The 19,230-nt window shown below is 36.2% G+C and overlaps 1 protein-coding gene across 1 annotated transcript in view; it reads right to left on the bottom strand.

The window, feature by feature from the left end:
• LOC109097863 (A disintegrin and metalloproteinase with thrombospondin motifs 6-like) overlaps positions 1–19,230 on the bottom strand; it is a 91,385-nt gene that overhangs the window by 65,181 nt on the left and 6,974 nt on the right. Inside the window, exons 4-9 of the mRNA XM_042764747.1 lie at positions 17,440–17,609; positions 16,998–17,215; positions 16,783–16,866; positions 15,770–15,915; positions 7,319–7,362; positions 1,199–1,304 (exon numbers count right to left, since the gene is read on the bottom strand). Of these exons, the coding sequence (XP_042620681.1) occupies positions 1,199–1,304; positions 7,319–7,362; positions 15,770–15,915; positions 16,783–16,866; positions 16,998–17,215; positions 17,440–17,609 (768 nt within the window). The remainder of the gene's footprint in view (positions 1–1,198; positions 1,305–7,318; positions 7,363–15,769; positions 15,916–16,782; positions 16,867–16,997; positions 17,216–17,439; positions 17,610–19,230) is intronic.

The raw sequence follows: 19,230 nt of genomic DNA, 5'->3' as shown, positions 1-19,230 counted from the left end.
AGTAGTGTTTTGGGTCATTGTTTTGTGTGAAACAACCATTTTCAAGGGCATGTCCCTCTTCGGCATAGTAGTCAACATGACCTCTTCAAGTATTTTGACATATGCAAACTGATCCCTTGATCCCTGGTATGCGATAAATACAGGCCCCACACAATAGTAGGAGAAAACACATGCCCATCTCATGATGCTTGCACCAACATATGCTTCAATGTCTTCACTGGGTACGTGGTTGAATTCAGAGAGTTTGGGGGGTCGTTATCACAAACTGTCTGTGGCCCTTTGGAAACAAAAAGGACCCCATTATACACTCTCATCAGATCCCACAATGTTCCTCTATTTCTCTTTAGGCCCAGTTGATGTGTTCTTTGGCAAATTGTAACCTCTTCTGCACACAGTGCCTTTTTTTAACAGAGGTGAACTTTGCGGGGGATTCTGGAAAATAGATTTAAGCTGCAAACAGACGTCCTTCTAACGTTTACAGTAACTTGTACAGGAAACTCCAGGCTGGCTTTGAATCATTCCTGGAGCTGATCCATTGGCTGGCGCCCTTTGCCATTCTGGTTATTCTTCGACCTCCATTTTGATGGTTGTCTTTCCGTTTTCTTTCCTTCTTCCACGTCGTCAGCTGGTTTGCTCTCCATTTTAAGGCATTGGAGATCATTTTAGCTGAACCAGCCCTATAATTGTTTTTGCACCTCTTTATAGTCGTTTTCCCCGCATCCAGGAGATCAACTTTTACATAAAAAGTAGGCTGTTCTTCTGAAACTAACGCGACTTGAACACACCCCATTTTCCTCCAGGGCTTTCAAATGCATGTTCAACACGTGCTGGCTTCATCCTAATAAGGGCCACCTGAGTCAAACTTTTTTTTTTTTCACAAAATTGATGACACTCAGGGATTGATATGCCACACTGCTATTTTTTGAAACACACCCCTTCCACCTAATTGCCCAATTGCACAGCCTTAAGAGCGTGCATATCATGAATGCTGGGTCTTTGTTTGTTTTCTGAGAATCTACTGCACCTACTGGTAACTTGTTTACCATGTAGCAATAAAAAAAATACTAAAAACCTGGATTATTCTGGTTAGTCACATTGTACTGCTATTATTTTGAACAATACTGTATGTCCATAACCATGAATGTTGACATTCATGCAAATGGTCAGAGAGACACATAGAGAGAGAAAATATACTTACTTGTGTCCTATCTCATGTGCAATAGTGAAGGCCGAACCAAGGCCTATATCTTCATTGATACTACAGCTCCTCTCTGGCTCACACATTCCTGCTACGGATGCCAAACCTGACCACACACACACAAAGACACACAAAAACACACACACACATGAGGTCAGGTCAAGGTGTAGAAGTGCTACACTGAGTCACCACCATAAAATGAGATTCTTCACATTAACCTCGACACCACTGAACTTGAAGCTGGTGAAAAGTTTATGCGAACGTTTTTTTTTAAATCACCAGGAGGTGGGTCAACTTTGATGGCTAGACGATTAAATAAAAAAACAACTGATGTTGTAGCTGAAAATTGTCTAGACAAGGGGGTTAGATTTATAAATTCTACATCTGGTAACAAGGGACCACCTAGTAATTCAAACCAGAGCTCGGAATTCAAGAAAACACATCACTTTGTGCCTCTAAAATATAGATGTTTTTATTATTCAAGGTTTCAGAGTTGCAAAAAGAGTGAAAGAAATCATTGTTTTTTTAATCCTGTTATGTTTGTTTTCTTCCAAGATTTAGTTGACAATTTTTGGGTATTAACACAAAAGCCACATTAGCTGAAATTTGCTACTGACAGTGTTTTGGTCCCCAGCCTACAGGGACTTGGCTTTCTGAGAGGTTTGTACTTTTTTAAGTCTTATGTTGCATTGTCATGCAACATAAAAAAACAGCCCTGTTGTTTAATTGGTACTGAATGAAGGAAACATTACATTTACTCTCTGTTTTTATGTAGCAACTTTTGTAGCAAGTGTGGCAGCACTGACACAGAGCACTTGGATCTCACAAAGCTTTCACAAATCTTTCTGTACACTGCCTACATAGGCAGCTTGATGACTGAAATGTGACATAAGAATTGACTGATTTAAAACACTCCTCATAGACAGCAGCAAAGTTAAATGAACAACACTCAACATTATGCAAAGTACAATGGAGAATCGACTCACAATTGAGGTTTGGCTAGAGGTTGATAGAGATTTGGATCATCATGTTGATTACCTAAAATCATGTTACTCCTATAAGCATAAAATACAAAAATTTTCAGGAAAAAGTTTAAGCTATATAAATTTGAATGAATTTGAGTTATTTAAAATAAAAATTAAAAATGAATGAGTTACTATTTAAAATTAAAAACAAATACTGAAAATATATTTATAAGTGACAGTCTCTCACTTTATGTTGGATTTTTTTTTTTTTTGTGCTAATTTTGTGCTTTTGATTCATTAATGAGAATTCATACAACTTTCTTCTGTGTAACAGAAAAAAAGAGAGAAATTTGGAGGGAATGGTTGGTCTTTTACTTAGATTTACAATAAATGGGGCTTCTAAGCATCAAAAAGGATGCAAAAGGAGCACAAAAGTATCAAAACAAAATGCACATGAGGACATTTCCATAACCATAAAACACAATATTATGAAGTGCAAAATTCAAAATACAGGGAAAATGCCTGTAAATAATCTATACGCAAAATTCCTTCCTTTTAATACAGTACAACATTTTATTGTTGTTGTTGTTGTTTTACAGATTTTTTTTTCACAGTGTATCACATGCACTATATTCTATGTTTTCTGAAGCAATAAGATATTAACAAACCAACATTTAATAAATTATTTCAATTTTAGGGGTTAGGGTCAAAAGCCAGCTGCTTCTGTTAAGGGGAGGGAGTTCCCTTGAAGCTATGATGTGGTGAAATAGGCTTTTGCAAAATCCAGGTGTCTCTTAGTTCTTTTTTCCCCTCTATCCAGCCTGGGAGAACAGAACAATTCTCACCAGATTGCATATGTGGGTGATTGGTAGGAGCAAAACACAAAACCCTAAAGCTAGATGCATGAGGACCATCCAAGATCCAAGAAGCCTGCTCTGGTCTCTGATTGGATCAGACATGTGGTCGGAAGTTTATCTTTGCAAATTCAAATGCAGAGACCTCAGCCTTTAATTTAAAGTCCATAATTCAACAACTGAGTCTTGGATAAGTTTAAAAGTACATTTCTGTGGGAGGTTATGCTATTAATAGGTACTGCACAAGAATAAGTAAATTTAAATATTTTGAAGAATGTTAGTATTCACAGTTGTGACATTTAATTACAAGACATGTAAGATCCAATTGATCCAAGAAAGTTGGTGTCAGTGACGTCAAACCCCGTGTTTTACTTGTCTTTACACAAGGTTGAAAATGCACTTGGCGCATATTAAATTTGAGAGCTATGGTGGAAAATGATCTTTGAAACATTTAAATTCTGGTCTTTGCCTTTTATGTGTCTCAATATATATACCATATGTTTTATAGCCTCAGTTCATGATACCCTTATGGTGCTTTTTTGTGTCATAACTTTATAGATTATATTTTCATTGTATATGGAAAATAGCAGCTTGGTGATATTTGGAAATATCTTATAATGTTTGGGTTAATGATATACAGTATAGTGGTGTCCACAATAAAGAAAATTAAAATATTTTAAAAATCGAGTTTAAAACACATTTGGCAAGTTCTTAGAAATGCATTATTTGTATTTATGTTGGTTTCATATGGTTTTGGGAGGGGGGGAATGCTTTAACATTTTCAAAAAAAAAAAAAAAAGTTTAAATTGAATGTTGTGCTGTAACATTCAAGAAAACAGTAAAAACATTTTTTCCTTACAAATTAGAATACATGTGCTTGTATCTTTTCCAAAAAAAAAATTTAATTAAAAATTTTCAAAGTAAAATAAAGTTTTACAAATATAATGAATTATTCATTCATATTTATCATTAAGTTTTGTGGAGTCGCACCACGTGACATTTAGAAACCTGAACTAACCTATAACAAATAATAAAAAGCTCAAATTGTCTGATATTTTAAGAGTCTGCAGGGGTTGTTTTTTTTATGTTGTTATTGTTTTCTGCATGTTGGTTGCACTACATGATATTGTTGGTCGCACCACATGATGTTTTTTCAAATATTGGAAGATTTGTTCAAATATTTTTTATTTAAGAAATAATAATAAAAGATAATTTCAGACTACTTAAGAATTTAATTATTTTAATGAGGCTTTTGTCCCCTTCATTTTAATATTAGAACTATCACCTTGACATTTTCGATTAAGCCTCTCCAGAAATGTAAAAAAAGGCAAACTCATGCTCATTATTAAAGAGATGTATTAATTGCATTTCAGAACAAATTAATAGACAGAACAAACAAACAAGCAAACACACAAACAAATAAATAAATAAATAAATAGCACCATGTCACTGACCCGCGATCCATGGAAAAAGGGATGGTAAGATTGGAATGCCATAAGGCTGAACTACTGCTTTAAAGTTGATAATATAACACAAGAGTATTAGAAAGGTATAAACTTTACCTCCCAGTGGGCAAAATATTATTAAAGATATTGCATAAGAAAATGGAATAGAGAGACAAGCTTGTTTCTCTTTGGAACCATCGCTCCAACAAAGCACTTCTGGCCTCTTTATCTTCCTTATCTAGAGGCCCAAACAAGAGCGGACATGCAAATCAAAGGCTAATAAGACACCGACTGGAGGCAAGAAGAGTAAAAAAGGAAAATGATACAGGATGGAAGAGAGGTAGTGTGAGTCGAAAGCTCATTGGTGGGGCTTGTTTTCCTAAGCCGTGGGTCGCTTTGGTATTATCCCCGCTCCGTGATTACCCGGTGACCCCCAGAGGGCAACACGCTGACCCGAGATCATGATGGTGCCTCTGGGTGAGTGGGGGGTGTTGAAGTGGAGATGGAGGTGGAGAAAGAGGAGGGGGGCAGCAAGGAAGCAGAGCAGATGCCAGGGCAATTAAAGGGACCCGGGGAATGTGACGAATGCGGTCAATCTGTCAAACCACCCCTGGAGTCACAATATTACTTCTGAGATATACGGTTGAGCCCTGGAGGGGGCTGGTTCAGATAAGACGAGGCTTTGACACTGCCTGCAGACCATTTAAGATGGACAAAACACCAGTGTTTGCTTTCTGCTCAGTTATCCTGACTTCTTTAAACATATTAATTCTTCTTTTATCTGTTGTTCTCTGTTATATATTGTATGGTCTAATTTTCTTCACTCCTTTTCTTCTTTTGGCTTGCCTAGGGGAGGGGTAAACACCTCTGTCCCGTAGCAGACAGGAGTGGGAATGTTTGGAAATTAAACAAGAGACAGCGGCGTCTGTAGAGGCAGGAGGCTTTGAGCCATGTTTGAGCTCAACGTGAGCCAAACGGCTCTATAAAGACAGGGCAGTGAAGTCTTTCTTAATAATCTCGCCAAATTATTTGGTACGCAAGTAAAATGAAGCATGTAGCTTTTGCCATTTAGTGACATTAATTTAAAGGGTCAGTTCACCCCTAAGAAGTTAGCTAATTTTCAGAACACAAATGAAGATATTTTTAATGAAATCTGAGAGATTTCGGTCCCTCCACTGAAGTCTGTTCAGCCAAAACTCTCAAAGTTTGTAAAGAGATCAAGAAATAAATCCATTTGAACTGAGTCTTCTGAAGTGTCACGATCACGTTATATGATGAACAGATTTAAATTAGGTTTTTATTCACATATAAACATTGGTCAGCGAACGTAAACAGAAGCTCAAGCATACTTGTTTAATGCGTGAGAACCTGTGAGGTTCATTCTCATGTATCAGATCAGCACGTTTGAGCTTCACCAATGAAGCCATGAAGTTTGTTCTCACATGTCAAGCTCTTCTTACATGTGAATAAAAGCCTAAATTAAAGGGGTCATATGATGCGATTTCAAGTTTTCTTTTCCCTTTGGAGTGTTATAAGCTGTTCGTGAATAGATAAGATCCATAAAGATGCAAAGACTAAAGTCTCAAACCAAAAGAGATATTCTTTATAAAAGTTAAGACTCGTCCACGCCCTCCTAAAACACCTCATGTCTATGTCACTTTGTGGGAAGATTTGCACAACACCGTCTAAATGTTCACGCAAAGAAAGAAGGCGTAACTTTTATTCTTGCTGTAGTATTGTTGCAGCCACGTGCCGTGGAGATGCTGTGTATTTCGTTGTGACAGCGAAAATACTTTGTTTGGCCTGCCAAAAGAGGACACGACTAGAAATCAGTGGTTAAGTTGTATTTACAACACTGTTCCAGAACAGTTCAACCCAAATATTCAGATGTGTGCAGCACATTTTATGGAGGACGAGGACTCTTTCCTGGGAGAGTAGCCTACAATGCCGGTGTTCTGACAAATAATGCTGACTCACAGCCTGTAAGTATGTTTTCATATTTTAAGGATTTGCCACTGATGATTCAAACGTTAGTTTTGAGCAGTGTAGAGTAGCACTTGTTGTTTGTCGTTTCTCTGATCACAAATGCGTACATGGTTTTATGTTTACATGGTGTGATGCAAAGCAACACGTAAAAAGACAGTATAAGTCATTATAATCAGTAATCATGTCCCCACTGAATGCTACAAATGCCTCGTTTGTAATGTGTTTTTTTTTTTTTTTTTTTTTTTTTTGTCTCGTCGCGCTGGAACTCACATCACAGTATGTTATGGGACGTAACATTTCCGTCACAAGCTTGAGGCATTCGGCCAATCACAACGTTCTGGATAGCTGGCCAATCAGAGCAAACCTCGTTTTTTCAGAACGATGAGCTTCGTAAAAATTTAAGCATTTCAGAAGGCGGGGCATAGAGGAGAAACAATAATATACAGTATGTGGAAAATAATGTTTTTTGAACCTTAAACCACATAAACACATTACACCAAATACACAAAATAATGTTCTGTTTAGCAACGTCATATAACCATTCATTAAATCTGTTCATCATAAAGTGATCATGTCTCTTTAGAGGACTTGGATTAATTTGATTCATATAGATGACTTGGAGGACTTGGATTCGCTCGATTCATATAGATTTATTTTTACAATCTCTTTATGAATGTGTTGAATCGTCAACATTTTCAATGGAGGAACATTATTTTTTTTTTTTCAGATTTTGATAAATATCTTAATTTGTCTTCCAAATATGAACAAATTTCTTATGGGTTTGGGTGGGGGTGAGTAAATGATGAGAATTTTGAACTATCCCTTTAAATCAAAGTATATTTTGCCTCAGGGTATATTTCAGGTACTTACCGAGAGTACCGCAGGGTTTGTTCTTATAGGTGCAGATGTCATACCTAAAAGAAAAAAGAAATCAAGAGTGAGGTCTTCATATGACAGAAATTCATCAGGACTCCATACTGTAACTTATGAAGAAAACGTGAATGGCCTTTGCCTGTGCAAAACTTGATAGTCCACTTTAGACTTTCTGCTAACTTCGCAACTACATGTCAACTTAATCTACTAACCCTAACCTAACAATCTACTAATACTTTGATGAGAGTTAGTTGACATGTACTTGCAAAGTTAATTAGTTAGTAGTTAGTAGAATGTCTAAAGCGGACTAACAAAATAAAGAGCAAAACGGTCCAACTATTCACTCATTTTTTCACCCATTTTATTATCTACCATGTGCAAACCGTAAGTATTATCACAGTGCATTAATATGCGATTATGTTCATAACGCATAACCTTACATTAACATGGTCCACATTTGCACTTTATCTGCTCTTGCTTTTACCAGGAAAGTTACATCTTGAAGTTTAATACTTATTATACTATTTCTTTTACTTCTTTTAAGCAAGTTAAAAACTTCAAACTAATGCAATATAATCAAAATCTTTGACCCACATTTTATTGACAGCATCCACTATGACTTACTGTCGGGTTTTTGTTGTTGTTTATTTTGTAATCCAAACCCCCCCCCCAATGGGACTTGTCGTCAGTCGGAACACATTTTTGATGGCAGGCATATATGAAAGAATGCCAAATATTTTCTTATTTCCCAAATGGGACATTTAACACCTCCTCAAATATATCACTAGCAGTTTGGACTATTGAGTCTGGCCGAAGGCAGGCAGCCAGGCTTTGTTTGACATTGTCTTCAACACAGCGGAAAGACACAGTGCCTGATCTGAATCATATTACACTATTTCAGAAGCTTTGTGTTTTGCGTCAGGGGCTTGAGGGGAACGGCGCAGACGTTATGCATGTATTCAGTCAGACTGGTAGTTGGAAAGTTTCTATCAGCCTTCTATTTTGTTGTCGATCTGAAGATATCCATGTGCTCTGTTTACTGTGGCAGCTGAAAAGGGTCAAAAGAGCCAAATGATCTTTGAATCTGGAAAATCATACTGGAATACTGGAGCCAAAAATAAATAACCAAAACAAGGGTTTCTTTGTGCTCCTTTGCACAGTTTATAAGCACGTAAGATGCTGCTTATACAATTTATACAAATGTGAAAAAAATGTAAACTCATTGTGAGATCGCCTTCATGTAAAACATTAAGAAAATGTGAGTGGCGCTTGCCCATGCAAACCATGCTGCCATGATGCCAGGGTTATGTGAGTGTTTCTCAGGCTGTTGCTATGTAATTAATAAGGTGTTCTGAGTGGCTGTTGCTGTGTAGCTGTGTAGTTGCTAGGGTGTTACAAGTCTCTATGATATTCTGGTCTCTAGATATGGCTCAGATCCTTCCTTCATTTTTTTTATTTATCCTCATATGTTCTTTTGTATAAGGTTTTTGTTGCATAATGTTGATTACCACAAAAATCATGATCATTATTTATTTAATTTTGTATTTTTTAAAAAAAGGCAAACATTTGTGAGACGTGTATATATATATATATATATATATATATATATATATATATATATATATATATATATATATATATATATATATATATATATTAAATATATATTCCACAAAAGAAAGAAGGTTTGCAGGTTTGGAATGACATGACGGTGAGTAAATGATTCTTGGGTCAATTAATGACCATAAAATTGACAATAAAAACTTCACAACTCATATAATACACAAGTTTTAACAAGGACTTAATTTATACAATAATAAGCTTTACTTTTCTGCATTTAAACCCTGCATAAATTTAAATCCCCTTTACTTCCACTGCAGGTGCCTCAGTGTAAAATTAATTCTCAATTTTTGAAAAGTGGTAACATTATGCCACGAATTTTGCAGACTGAATTTGAATTGAACCCAGAATAATATTACTATTAAAAATATAAATTTCAAACAAAACTACATATTAAACATCAGAGTAAAATAGATCAAACATACATATATGTGTGTGTGTGTGTGTGTGTGTGTGTGTGTGTGTGTGTGTGCGCGCGAATGTCCCGCTGTTTCACTTGATGTCTAATTGATGTACATACTGTCCTGATAATAATAAAAAATAAAAAAATTAAAAAAGAATGGCATACACAAGGAATGATGAACAAGGTCTCTGCCTTGAAGATGGGCTTTTTATGTATTAGGAAACCGGGAAAATGCAAAATCAATTTAATTCGCTCCCTCCTCGTCCCATGACTCCCCAAGCAGAGCAAACCCACCAGCATTAGGTCCTGTCCATAGGGTCCTGTCTCAGGAACTTGTGTCAAGAAGCTGACCTCATTTGGACATTGATTTATTTTGATTTAGCTACTTTAATTTCCCTCAGCTCTCACAATGGATCGTGTTCCAAACAAGCAATATTGGATCCCCCGTCAAGCTCCGGCCAAAAGTCTAGGACTGGAAAAACATTGCTGAAGAGGTCAGGATGGACCGTCCGTCTGGATGATGTGTCTGCATCACGCAGTCTTTATGCTTCTTTCTCATGTACCAGCAGAGGTACTGCAGCAAATGTGGCAAATGCCAACACTCCAGAGCTTCTGTCTAAATGTTTACATCTCTGAGCCACCCAATGAGAGGGACAGCTGACCTCACAAAACTGTCCATGTGACCTCTGCTGAAGTGAAAATTATTTTAACAACATATATATGGATTAGTGCAGTCAAATGATTAATCGCGATTAATCGCATCCAAAATAAAAGGTTTTGTTTACATAGTATATGCGTGTGTACTGTATATATTTATTATGTATATATAAATACACACACAGGCATGTATATATTTAAGAAAAATGTGTTAAGTTTATATATTACATATATTTATATATAATATACATTTTATGAATAGAAATATATATATTATTTATTATATATGTTTTTATATATACATAATAAATGTACACAGTACACACACATATTATGTAAACAACGGCTTTTATTTTGGATGCGATTAATCATGATTAATCGTTTGACAGCACTTATATGGATATATAATAATTTCTACTATAAGAGTGATGTCCTTTTTCTGTTACACTTACATTTAAAATCACACAACTATATCTAATTCAGTAAACTTAACAAACTACAACTATACTGCAATGATTTACTTTCATACATTATGACAGCTACTGCAATTTTAGTAAACTTCAACTTCATAAACTATCAAAATTAACACTTGGTTAAAAAAAGTGTATACATAAATGAAACTGACACAATTTTAGAAAACTTTGAAAACTACATATTGAAATTTGACTAAAATTGTTTCAAAAGTCTCAAATTTTACTACAATTTTAAAAGTTGGAATTTTTTTAAATGTCATAGTTACAATAGTTTATGAAGTTTACTATAATTAAGTTATATTTTTGCATTAATTTAAGGTTTACTAAAAGTGTCACAGTTATGGCAGTTTTTTAAAATTAAGATCAGTTTAACAATGCACATTTACTAAAATTGCGATTAAAGTTTACTTACATTGTTGCAGTTTCCATAGCGAAATTTTTGTTAAATATTACACTACATTTCACTATTATATAGTGTATAGTAACTACTGTAAATACCACAGATTTAATATACATTGTAAACAACACCCACTATCACAATTTTAGTAACCATTGTAGAATATTGCAACTTTTGATATTGTAGTAAACACCGTACAGACAATTACAACCATAACAAGTTTACTAAAATTCATAAACTATTCACAGTCCTTTGTACAGTGTAATTAAACATTTAAGTACTGATATTATTAATTACAACATGTAATTACTATAGTGTTAAGGTTAGGATTAGGGTTAGTTACATCTAATTATGCATAATTTGCATAACAAGGTATTTAACGTGTAACAAGTAAATGGTAAAATAAAGTATTAACCAAATTTTGTAAAAGTCAACTCGAAAAGGCGTCAGACAAGGTCAAAAGCATGACTAATTAGCACTGTAGTAGTCTATTAGTGTTCCATGAACACAAGCTGTAACACTGACTTTCACCAAAAATAAGCAAATAATCATTATCGGCTTGAGAGCTAATGAGTAAAGACATTATGCTGATTGGTATGCTGGCGAGTTTACTTGAACAGGCTTTCAAGGAAACATCACTCTGATTGTTAAGCTCTCCTTCAGGCTATCATTAGTCATATATGAAATCACCTCATATAAATGTCTCCAAACTAAGCACTGCTAGTATAAATGGTCATAAAATCGCAGCGCTGCAGGGCGCCTCTCTCCTGGAGTATTCAATAATAAATTCACCACCCAAAACTAATCAACATATTAGCCTTCATGTAAATAATACTTTGTTCATGGTGCACATGAATCGGATTTGATTTTCCAATCAAATCTAGAACGGACTGACTACACGGATTAACTGAGGAAATCTGATCTGTTGATTCATACAGTGTACTCAGTGCATGTCAAACGACTTTCTGACTATGTGGAAAGAGAGGACAGGAAACTGAAATATTGCCTTTGTCTATCGTGACATTTCTGTCACATGCATATATTTATAAAAAACCATTCTCCTTTGTCCAAAATAGCAGACTCAGTGTTTCATTCACTATGTACTGTAAGTACAAGTAAATGTCACATAGTCGACTGTATGAACAAAGAGTCCAGAGTTATGGGAAATACATTATTTAAAATAAACAAATAAATAAATGTAATTATTCGTTTCTTTAAACAAATCCATTCTGATTTTTTCTGACGTACTGCAAGCCACATATCAATGTGGTCTGATTAAGCTTGTAAATGTGTTTTGTTCTGTTCAGATTACAAAAAAACTAAATCTGAGTTGGAAATGCCAAAAAATCTACATGTCTCTATATAGAGGTTTCACACACCACCTTAAGATCTAATGAACATTTTTGGCTTTGGATATAATAGCTATCCACCGTTTGACTTAAACTATTGTTCTTGAGTAAAGCCTCAAACAATCAGAACGGATCTCTTAAAACAACAGCTCTGGATCCAAAGAATACAATATGAACTTTGGAGTCATTTATATTTAACTGAAATATGAAATGTCAATTCCTCCACCAAATGTAGCATTACACAAAGGCTTCCCTCTCCTTCCGAAAGGAAAATTCTCTGACTAAAGCTGCACTTAATTCAGAATGAAATCCATTTATAGCGGCAAACTAGCTATGTTTGTTTGCCAGACTCAAAACCAGTTTGCCAGAAGTTAGCAGAACAACGGCTAGTTGTTTACCGCCTGGCTTACTTTGGAAATAAACTTAAAATGAAACTTTCTGTAGACTAGCGTCAGACGCACCGCCTGTTTCAGTGAATTCGAAAAGTTGTTTGGCCTCCACATGTTTAGCAAAAACACCAAGAAGTTAAACAAATCATATGCATATAAACAGAAATATCCATTAACCTCTGCTCAAGGAGTGACGTCTGCAGTATCGGCTGACGGTGTCAAGGCTCGCACCTGTCCAAACCACACAGCCATGCCTCAGTGAACACCAATTAACAATGACATTAATAACCAGTTTAGTCTCAGCTGTAAACAACCCACCCAATATATGTTTCCAGGACAAACTGTCAAACTTAAATGCCAAAATGTCAACCAACCCTAAAACAAGCCTTTCTTCTCCAAATTCGAGCTAAATTGAGGAAGTTAGTAAAAAAAAAAAAGAAATTTAAATCACAGAGCTTTCAGCAATTTAACTGATTGCTCACCCACAGACTAATCACTGAAACAAGATGTTTTTTGCTTCTGGATAAATAAGGCAGGGATTTAAAAAGAGTATGTATTTAACAAACAAAGACTGACTCAAAGAAAAATTTCGCTTAGGAAATTAAAAAGACAACCTCAAGTCAATACAAACAATTTTCGACAAGACATGTTTAGTTTGCTGGGTTACGTGGGTGAGAAGCATCTGCAACAATTAAAGGTGATGATGGTTGTTTAAACAGTGGTTCTTAAAGAGCAGGTCAGATGGGTTTTTGAAAAATCTCTCTTTTGCAGTTTATAATGTAGCTGTCCTTAAATGAAAACAATCTGCAAAGTTGTTAATCAAAAAAAGTGCATGATAAATAAAGATATTGTCTCTCAAAAGAGAGAGTCGGTTCTGAATCTCCGTAACGAGTCGTTATATTTTTCGACTCTTTTGCCTGTTACCGGTGTACGTCACTGGGTAACACATTTGCATAATCCCCCCGCCTGCCCGCGAAATACGAACAGAGTCTGATCTGCCCACAAACACTTTTGCTATTAGTGCATTTACATCATGTTGAGAAGACGCGGTTTTCAAGGATACCACAGAAATACAATTCGAGTCTTTTGTTGTGTGCTTGTCATTTTATCAAGAACTGCTTCTCTAATCTGGGCTTTTATCTTCGTTGGCTTCTAATCTTCTTGATTTGGACTAACAAGCTCTCTGAACCACGACCTGTAAGTAGTACGATTGATACGTTAGGTGTACATTTTCAATTGAGTGATCAAAATATAATTTTTTTGTGCCAATATGTGATGTATACCTAGTGCAGCTTTAGGTTTCCAGGTAAAGCACGATATTACTGTCTTACTGAAGTAGTTCTAAAAATTCGCAGTGAACCTAAGAATATGTCGATTATTGTAGACTGACGTTGTTCTAATTACTTTGTTTAATAATAAAGAATGTAGTGTAGCACACAGACTTTATAATAATTGTGAAACTGCTGTTTATTGTGCTGCACTGGCAGTTACAGGGTTAATGCGGGAGAGATGAGTGATTTCGCCTGGTGCTCCTGTGATACAACTGTTCTGCATTCTGATTAAAAGTTAAGACCAAGCGGCTTTTGTCTGTCGTTCTTCAAACATTACAGTAGACATATTTTGGTTTACAAACTGTATTGTTTAATCAGTTAGTCACGTTAGCACTCGGCTAACGTATCCACCTAGTGTTCACAGTTTATGCAGCTAAACTTTAGCTGTGGGCACGATTCGCTTGCATAAGTGTTTTTGTATTTTACGTCATTATAAGAACGGATTGACTGTATTATTGTTTTATGTAAAGGTGCTTGGTCAATGGTAGCGCTGGCTAACTGGCTCAAGGACTCATCTCTGTGCCAAACACAACAGGTTTGGCCAGCTGACCAATCAGAGCAGAGTAGGCTTGAGGAAGGGAGGGGCTTGCTCCGAACTTGCTTGAAACGAATCATTTCCTAATCATTGGCAAATGACTCTAATATTAAATGTATATTCTGAGAAAATTACAATGTTTTCTGACCTTAGATGCATTTAAACCTGATTTAGGGGACTCCAATAAAATATTGGGACACTTTAAAATACCATCTGACCTGCTCTTTAACTAGTTAACTAATGGAAACTAATAGGAAATGAGACAATTTTATCAAGTGAGGAATGAAAGTGAAGTATTCGCTTCTTTCCAGACAACAAATTTGAAGTAACTAACATTAGGTTACAGAATGGTAACTATACAATCTACTAAGTACTGGATGGCACGCAAGAGCTCGAAGAACTGCCTGCTTGTTTTAAATCAGAAGTCTGGGAAAGTTTCAGGTTCTACAGAAGCACCGGTCTACCAGCCATAAATCGGACGATCTCCATTCTGGAACTGCACACAAATTGCACTGCAATCTTTTCCCAAAATGTAATTTGTGTGGAAATATTAATAAGTCTGCAAACAGACGCCAGAAATGCTTAAGACCACTTACCTCAGTTTAATGCATATTAAAGTAGTGTTTATTAGCGCAGCACTGCTTTGTTTACAGCGGTAACCAAGGAAACACTGTATTTTTGCCATTCCATAAGCTGTTATTTTCATTCAGCCCATCTGCTGATTTTGTTATTTGCAGGTGTCTTATGTAGCATAATTTCACAAATCAAAAGTCAGGCCATTCTGTTTTTGCTTTAAATCTTGAAATTGTATAATTATTGCATTAAAATCAAAAACAACTGCTGATGCTACATGTGTGCAGCACTACTGTCTGTTCAAAATAAATAAAATAAATAGCACTGGGGATTTGTTGCTTTTTCCTGCTGTACTGAACTCGTATCAAACCATGACCCCAAAACCAAGGTACGTATTGAACCGTGACTTCTGTGTACCGTTACACCCTTATTAAGGGATCTAAAATTTGGTCATGCAGAAAAAGGCAATAATATGTGCTTTATATACTAATAAAGACCCAATAAGCTAGTAATATGCATGCTAGTAAATAGTGAGAATTGGTCCCTAAACTAAAATCATGATTTTGAACAAATGAAGTGTTGGTGACCAAGTGGGATGTGTTCCTGTATCAACATCCTGACCCTGAAACAACATTCCTTTCCAACAGATACAATCCTAACCATATCCCCAACCTCAACCATGAATAACTCCTGAAATCAGCTGGAAATAATAGTAACCAACCTTGTGATGAGAACAGCATTGTCGTGATGGGCGATCCCATTCTCTGGGATACTGTTTCCATCTCCCTGATGAGAAAGAATGGATTTCTGCCATTTACAGAAGCTGTCTAGAGATTTGTCTGCATGGTGGTTTATCTCCAAGTCGAGCTGCAATGTAAAACACCAATGCAGCGTATCATTGCAACAAAATCTGATCCACAGCAAGATGAAAATCACAAACAAAGGGCGGTTCGGCTTGTTAAGTTTATATATTTTATTTAATGTAGTATATATTATTTGGCTGGTACAATGTGAATTGTAGCTCTTATGACATCATCTTAGAGCTAGTTGGATCTTTTGATTGGTTTCCCAGTCTGGGAAGAGTTATTTGACTCTTGCAAGAACAAAAAAAAGACAAACGCCCTGGCTCTCTCATTAAAGACATTAACGTAAAATCTTTTACAAAGTTTCCCTCAGGGACAATGTCTAGGCATATCTGTTCGAATAACTTTTATCTTTAAAAGTGGTCAGACGATTCATGATTCCATCTGTCTTTTTCAGGGCAATAAAACAGCAGACTACAGCGAGGTGTGTTTCTAAGCTTCTAAAAATACTCTGAGCTCACACTCATTTAATGCTAATGCAGATGAAAGACAAGAACGATGAATATCACACTAGTCTAGCCTCAAAAAGTACTACTGAAATACAATGATCTTTAGCAAAACCAAAATGCAGCTGTACACTATACGGAATAGTTCACCCAAAAATGAAAACTCTCCATTGTTTTCTCATCCTCATGTTATTCCAAACCTGTAAGACCTTCTTTCTTCTGTGGAACACAAAATTGAAAAGTTTCATTGTTTTTTGTCCATGTACAATGAAAGCCAATGGGGTCCAAAAGAACATTTTGTGGTTCAAAGAAGAAAGTAAGTTTTACAGGTTTGGAACGACATGAGGTTGAGTAAACAATGACAGAATTGTCATTTTTGGGTGATCTATTGACTTCTGCACCACTTAGTGCATTAAAACACTCACCTGATCTTCTGTCAGAACAATCAGTCGGGTTACAATAATGTTCACAACGTTTCCAAGACTGGCATCACGATAAAGTTTGGCAACCTGACCTCCAGAAAAGAAGAAAAGACACAAAGTCAGCCAAGTGCTGTTCGAGTTCTTCTTATGTACCCTTGAAAAGGAAGGAAATGCACAATGGAGACGAACACGCATGAGAAAAGCAGGACCAAACTTACAATATTCATTACAGACAGGATGTAGTGCTCGATGTCTTTGCGACCGTGGTAGCCAACCATCATTTTGTCCGCCACCACTAGGGTCTCCACAAAGCGTTCAGAGCTGACAGAGCGCCGCTGGCGGTGGCCACCCATCGAGCTGTCACCGTCCGTGGCTGGGTAAGGTGTGTTTGCTTCAGTATTGGTCTCGTAGCTGGGAGTCCGGTTTATTGTGAGGTCTGGAGATAACAAATCCGGTTTATGTTATCATCAAAAAGTGATTCATTAGCAGTTCAATTGATAATAAAATGCGATTTGATCTTTAGAGTAAATCTTCACTCAACGTTCATGCCGAGGCTGTTTGCAGAGACGTCCAGCCAAACCCGAACCACTGACCATCATTTCCTAAACTGCTATCTATAGCTGTTTATGTCACAATGTGGCCAAATGGAGGCTTACCAACCTGAAACACCACAGCTGAACTCCTCGCTTGGCTCTTGCAGAGAAGGAATGGAAGTCTTTTTATAAATAACATGTGGTTGTCCTTCGTGGTTGACATCACTGAAATTTCTGGATATATTTTTTAATGGCTCTATTAAATATTGCTCATCCTTTGTGGTTATGACACCATGCGATAAGAAAAGAGAAAATGATTGGTTAAAGCACACAGGAAAAACAAGAAAATATGTTCATTGACAAGGTATGAACTATTCCATCTGCAAGGTCAAGGACAAGGTTGTAAATTCATGCATTTTAATGGCAGTATCACAAGCTTATCATCTCTACAAATATATTCATGCTGTTAAAATACAAACCAGAACGCAGATAACTATTACTCATATTATTTCAAGTAATTCATATCATCCAGCACTGCAAGCAAATGCAAAAACATGCCACAGTACAAATCAATGAGATAAATCACTCAAAAACCACCAATTACATAAAGAACAACACTTTAATTACTGGGACAGGAACCAAAGCACACAGACCTGCGCCCTTGAACACCCCCAATTTAACATAAATTCAAAAAGAGCCTCAGAAATGTGTTTATAGAAAAAGAAGATGAAAAAAAAAAAGTTCTGGCATGTTCTCCAAGTCTGTAAACTCCACAATGAGACCAATTAAATCTTTACAAAAAAACAGCAAACGCTACACACGCAAAACAAAGGCGCAGTTGATATAAGCCGTATGCTGCGTGATGCACGGCAAAAACTGCTGAGGCATTCAAAGGATTGTTTTTCCATTTTTGGTTTCAAAAAAATGACTGAGCCAACACAGAGATCTCAATTTATGAAGGATGGTGAGCCAGTACTTTTGGATGCAACAATCATAATATCACATTTTAGCATCCTTGCAACTGTCTCGTTCTTCATTCTGATTAAAGGGGGAGTATGGGAAAAAGCTTAATATTACAGACCTGATAAAGCAAAGCTGTTTGAAATTTCTTGTGGACTACAACCTAAAGTGTTTGTGTCAGTTATCTGCTTGGTTTAATGGCAGAGGTGGAACATTAAGTTTGTAAAAGCATTGCTTTTCCTTTCATTTGAGCCCAGCCATTGGGACAAATCAAATTAAGATGATATCAGATGTGGAGCATGATATCAGCCTAATCAAAGTAAACAAGCTAGTAAGGATCACACTGGGCTTACTTTTGTGGCCTAAAACATGTAAAATGTTAAGATCGATGCCTGATCTGAGGTCTGAGGTCAGATAGTCCCTACTGGTATATGTGTACTACACCATTCTTAGGCAAAGAGCCTACTTCTCCATTGACAACTTCAAAATAGCTGTACATTGTAATAGCTGTACATTCTGACAAAATATTGTTTTCATTATATTATACAAACCTATAAAGCCAAAATGCAGTAATAAACGGCTTTTTTTAAACAAACTATGTGTCCTTCACAGAACAGGTCATGGTCTAAGAGACCGGATTTTGGTCATACTCAATTATGACAAAATGTGTTATTGCAATATGACTGATGTTTAACCAGTGCCCATATGTTGTGACATTATTCTGTCACAGCTCCAGAGCAGTGTTAATTTTGTCAGCTGTTACACTGCGTCTAAAATTGCATACTGTATAGTCAGTACTACATTTGGTTTGAAACGTACTTAGTGAACATTAAAAACAGTGTGTTATATATAGTATAAATGCATTTAATATGTTGGAATTTCGCACGTACTACATCAGCCATGTTGTCACTGTCATGTGACCTATGACATCAGTTGCGTCACTTCACTGCCATTCACA

This window comes from Cyprinus carpio, chromosome A10, assembly GCF_018340385.1.
Source record: "Cyprinus carpio isolate SPL01 chromosome A10, ASM1834038v1, whole genome shotgun sequence".
Taxonomy (NCBI): domain Eukaryota; kingdom Metazoa; phylum Chordata; class Actinopteri; order Cypriniformes; family Cyprinidae; genus Cyprinus; species Cyprinus carpio.
This window is presented reverse-complemented; position numbering and strand designations above follow the sequence as displayed.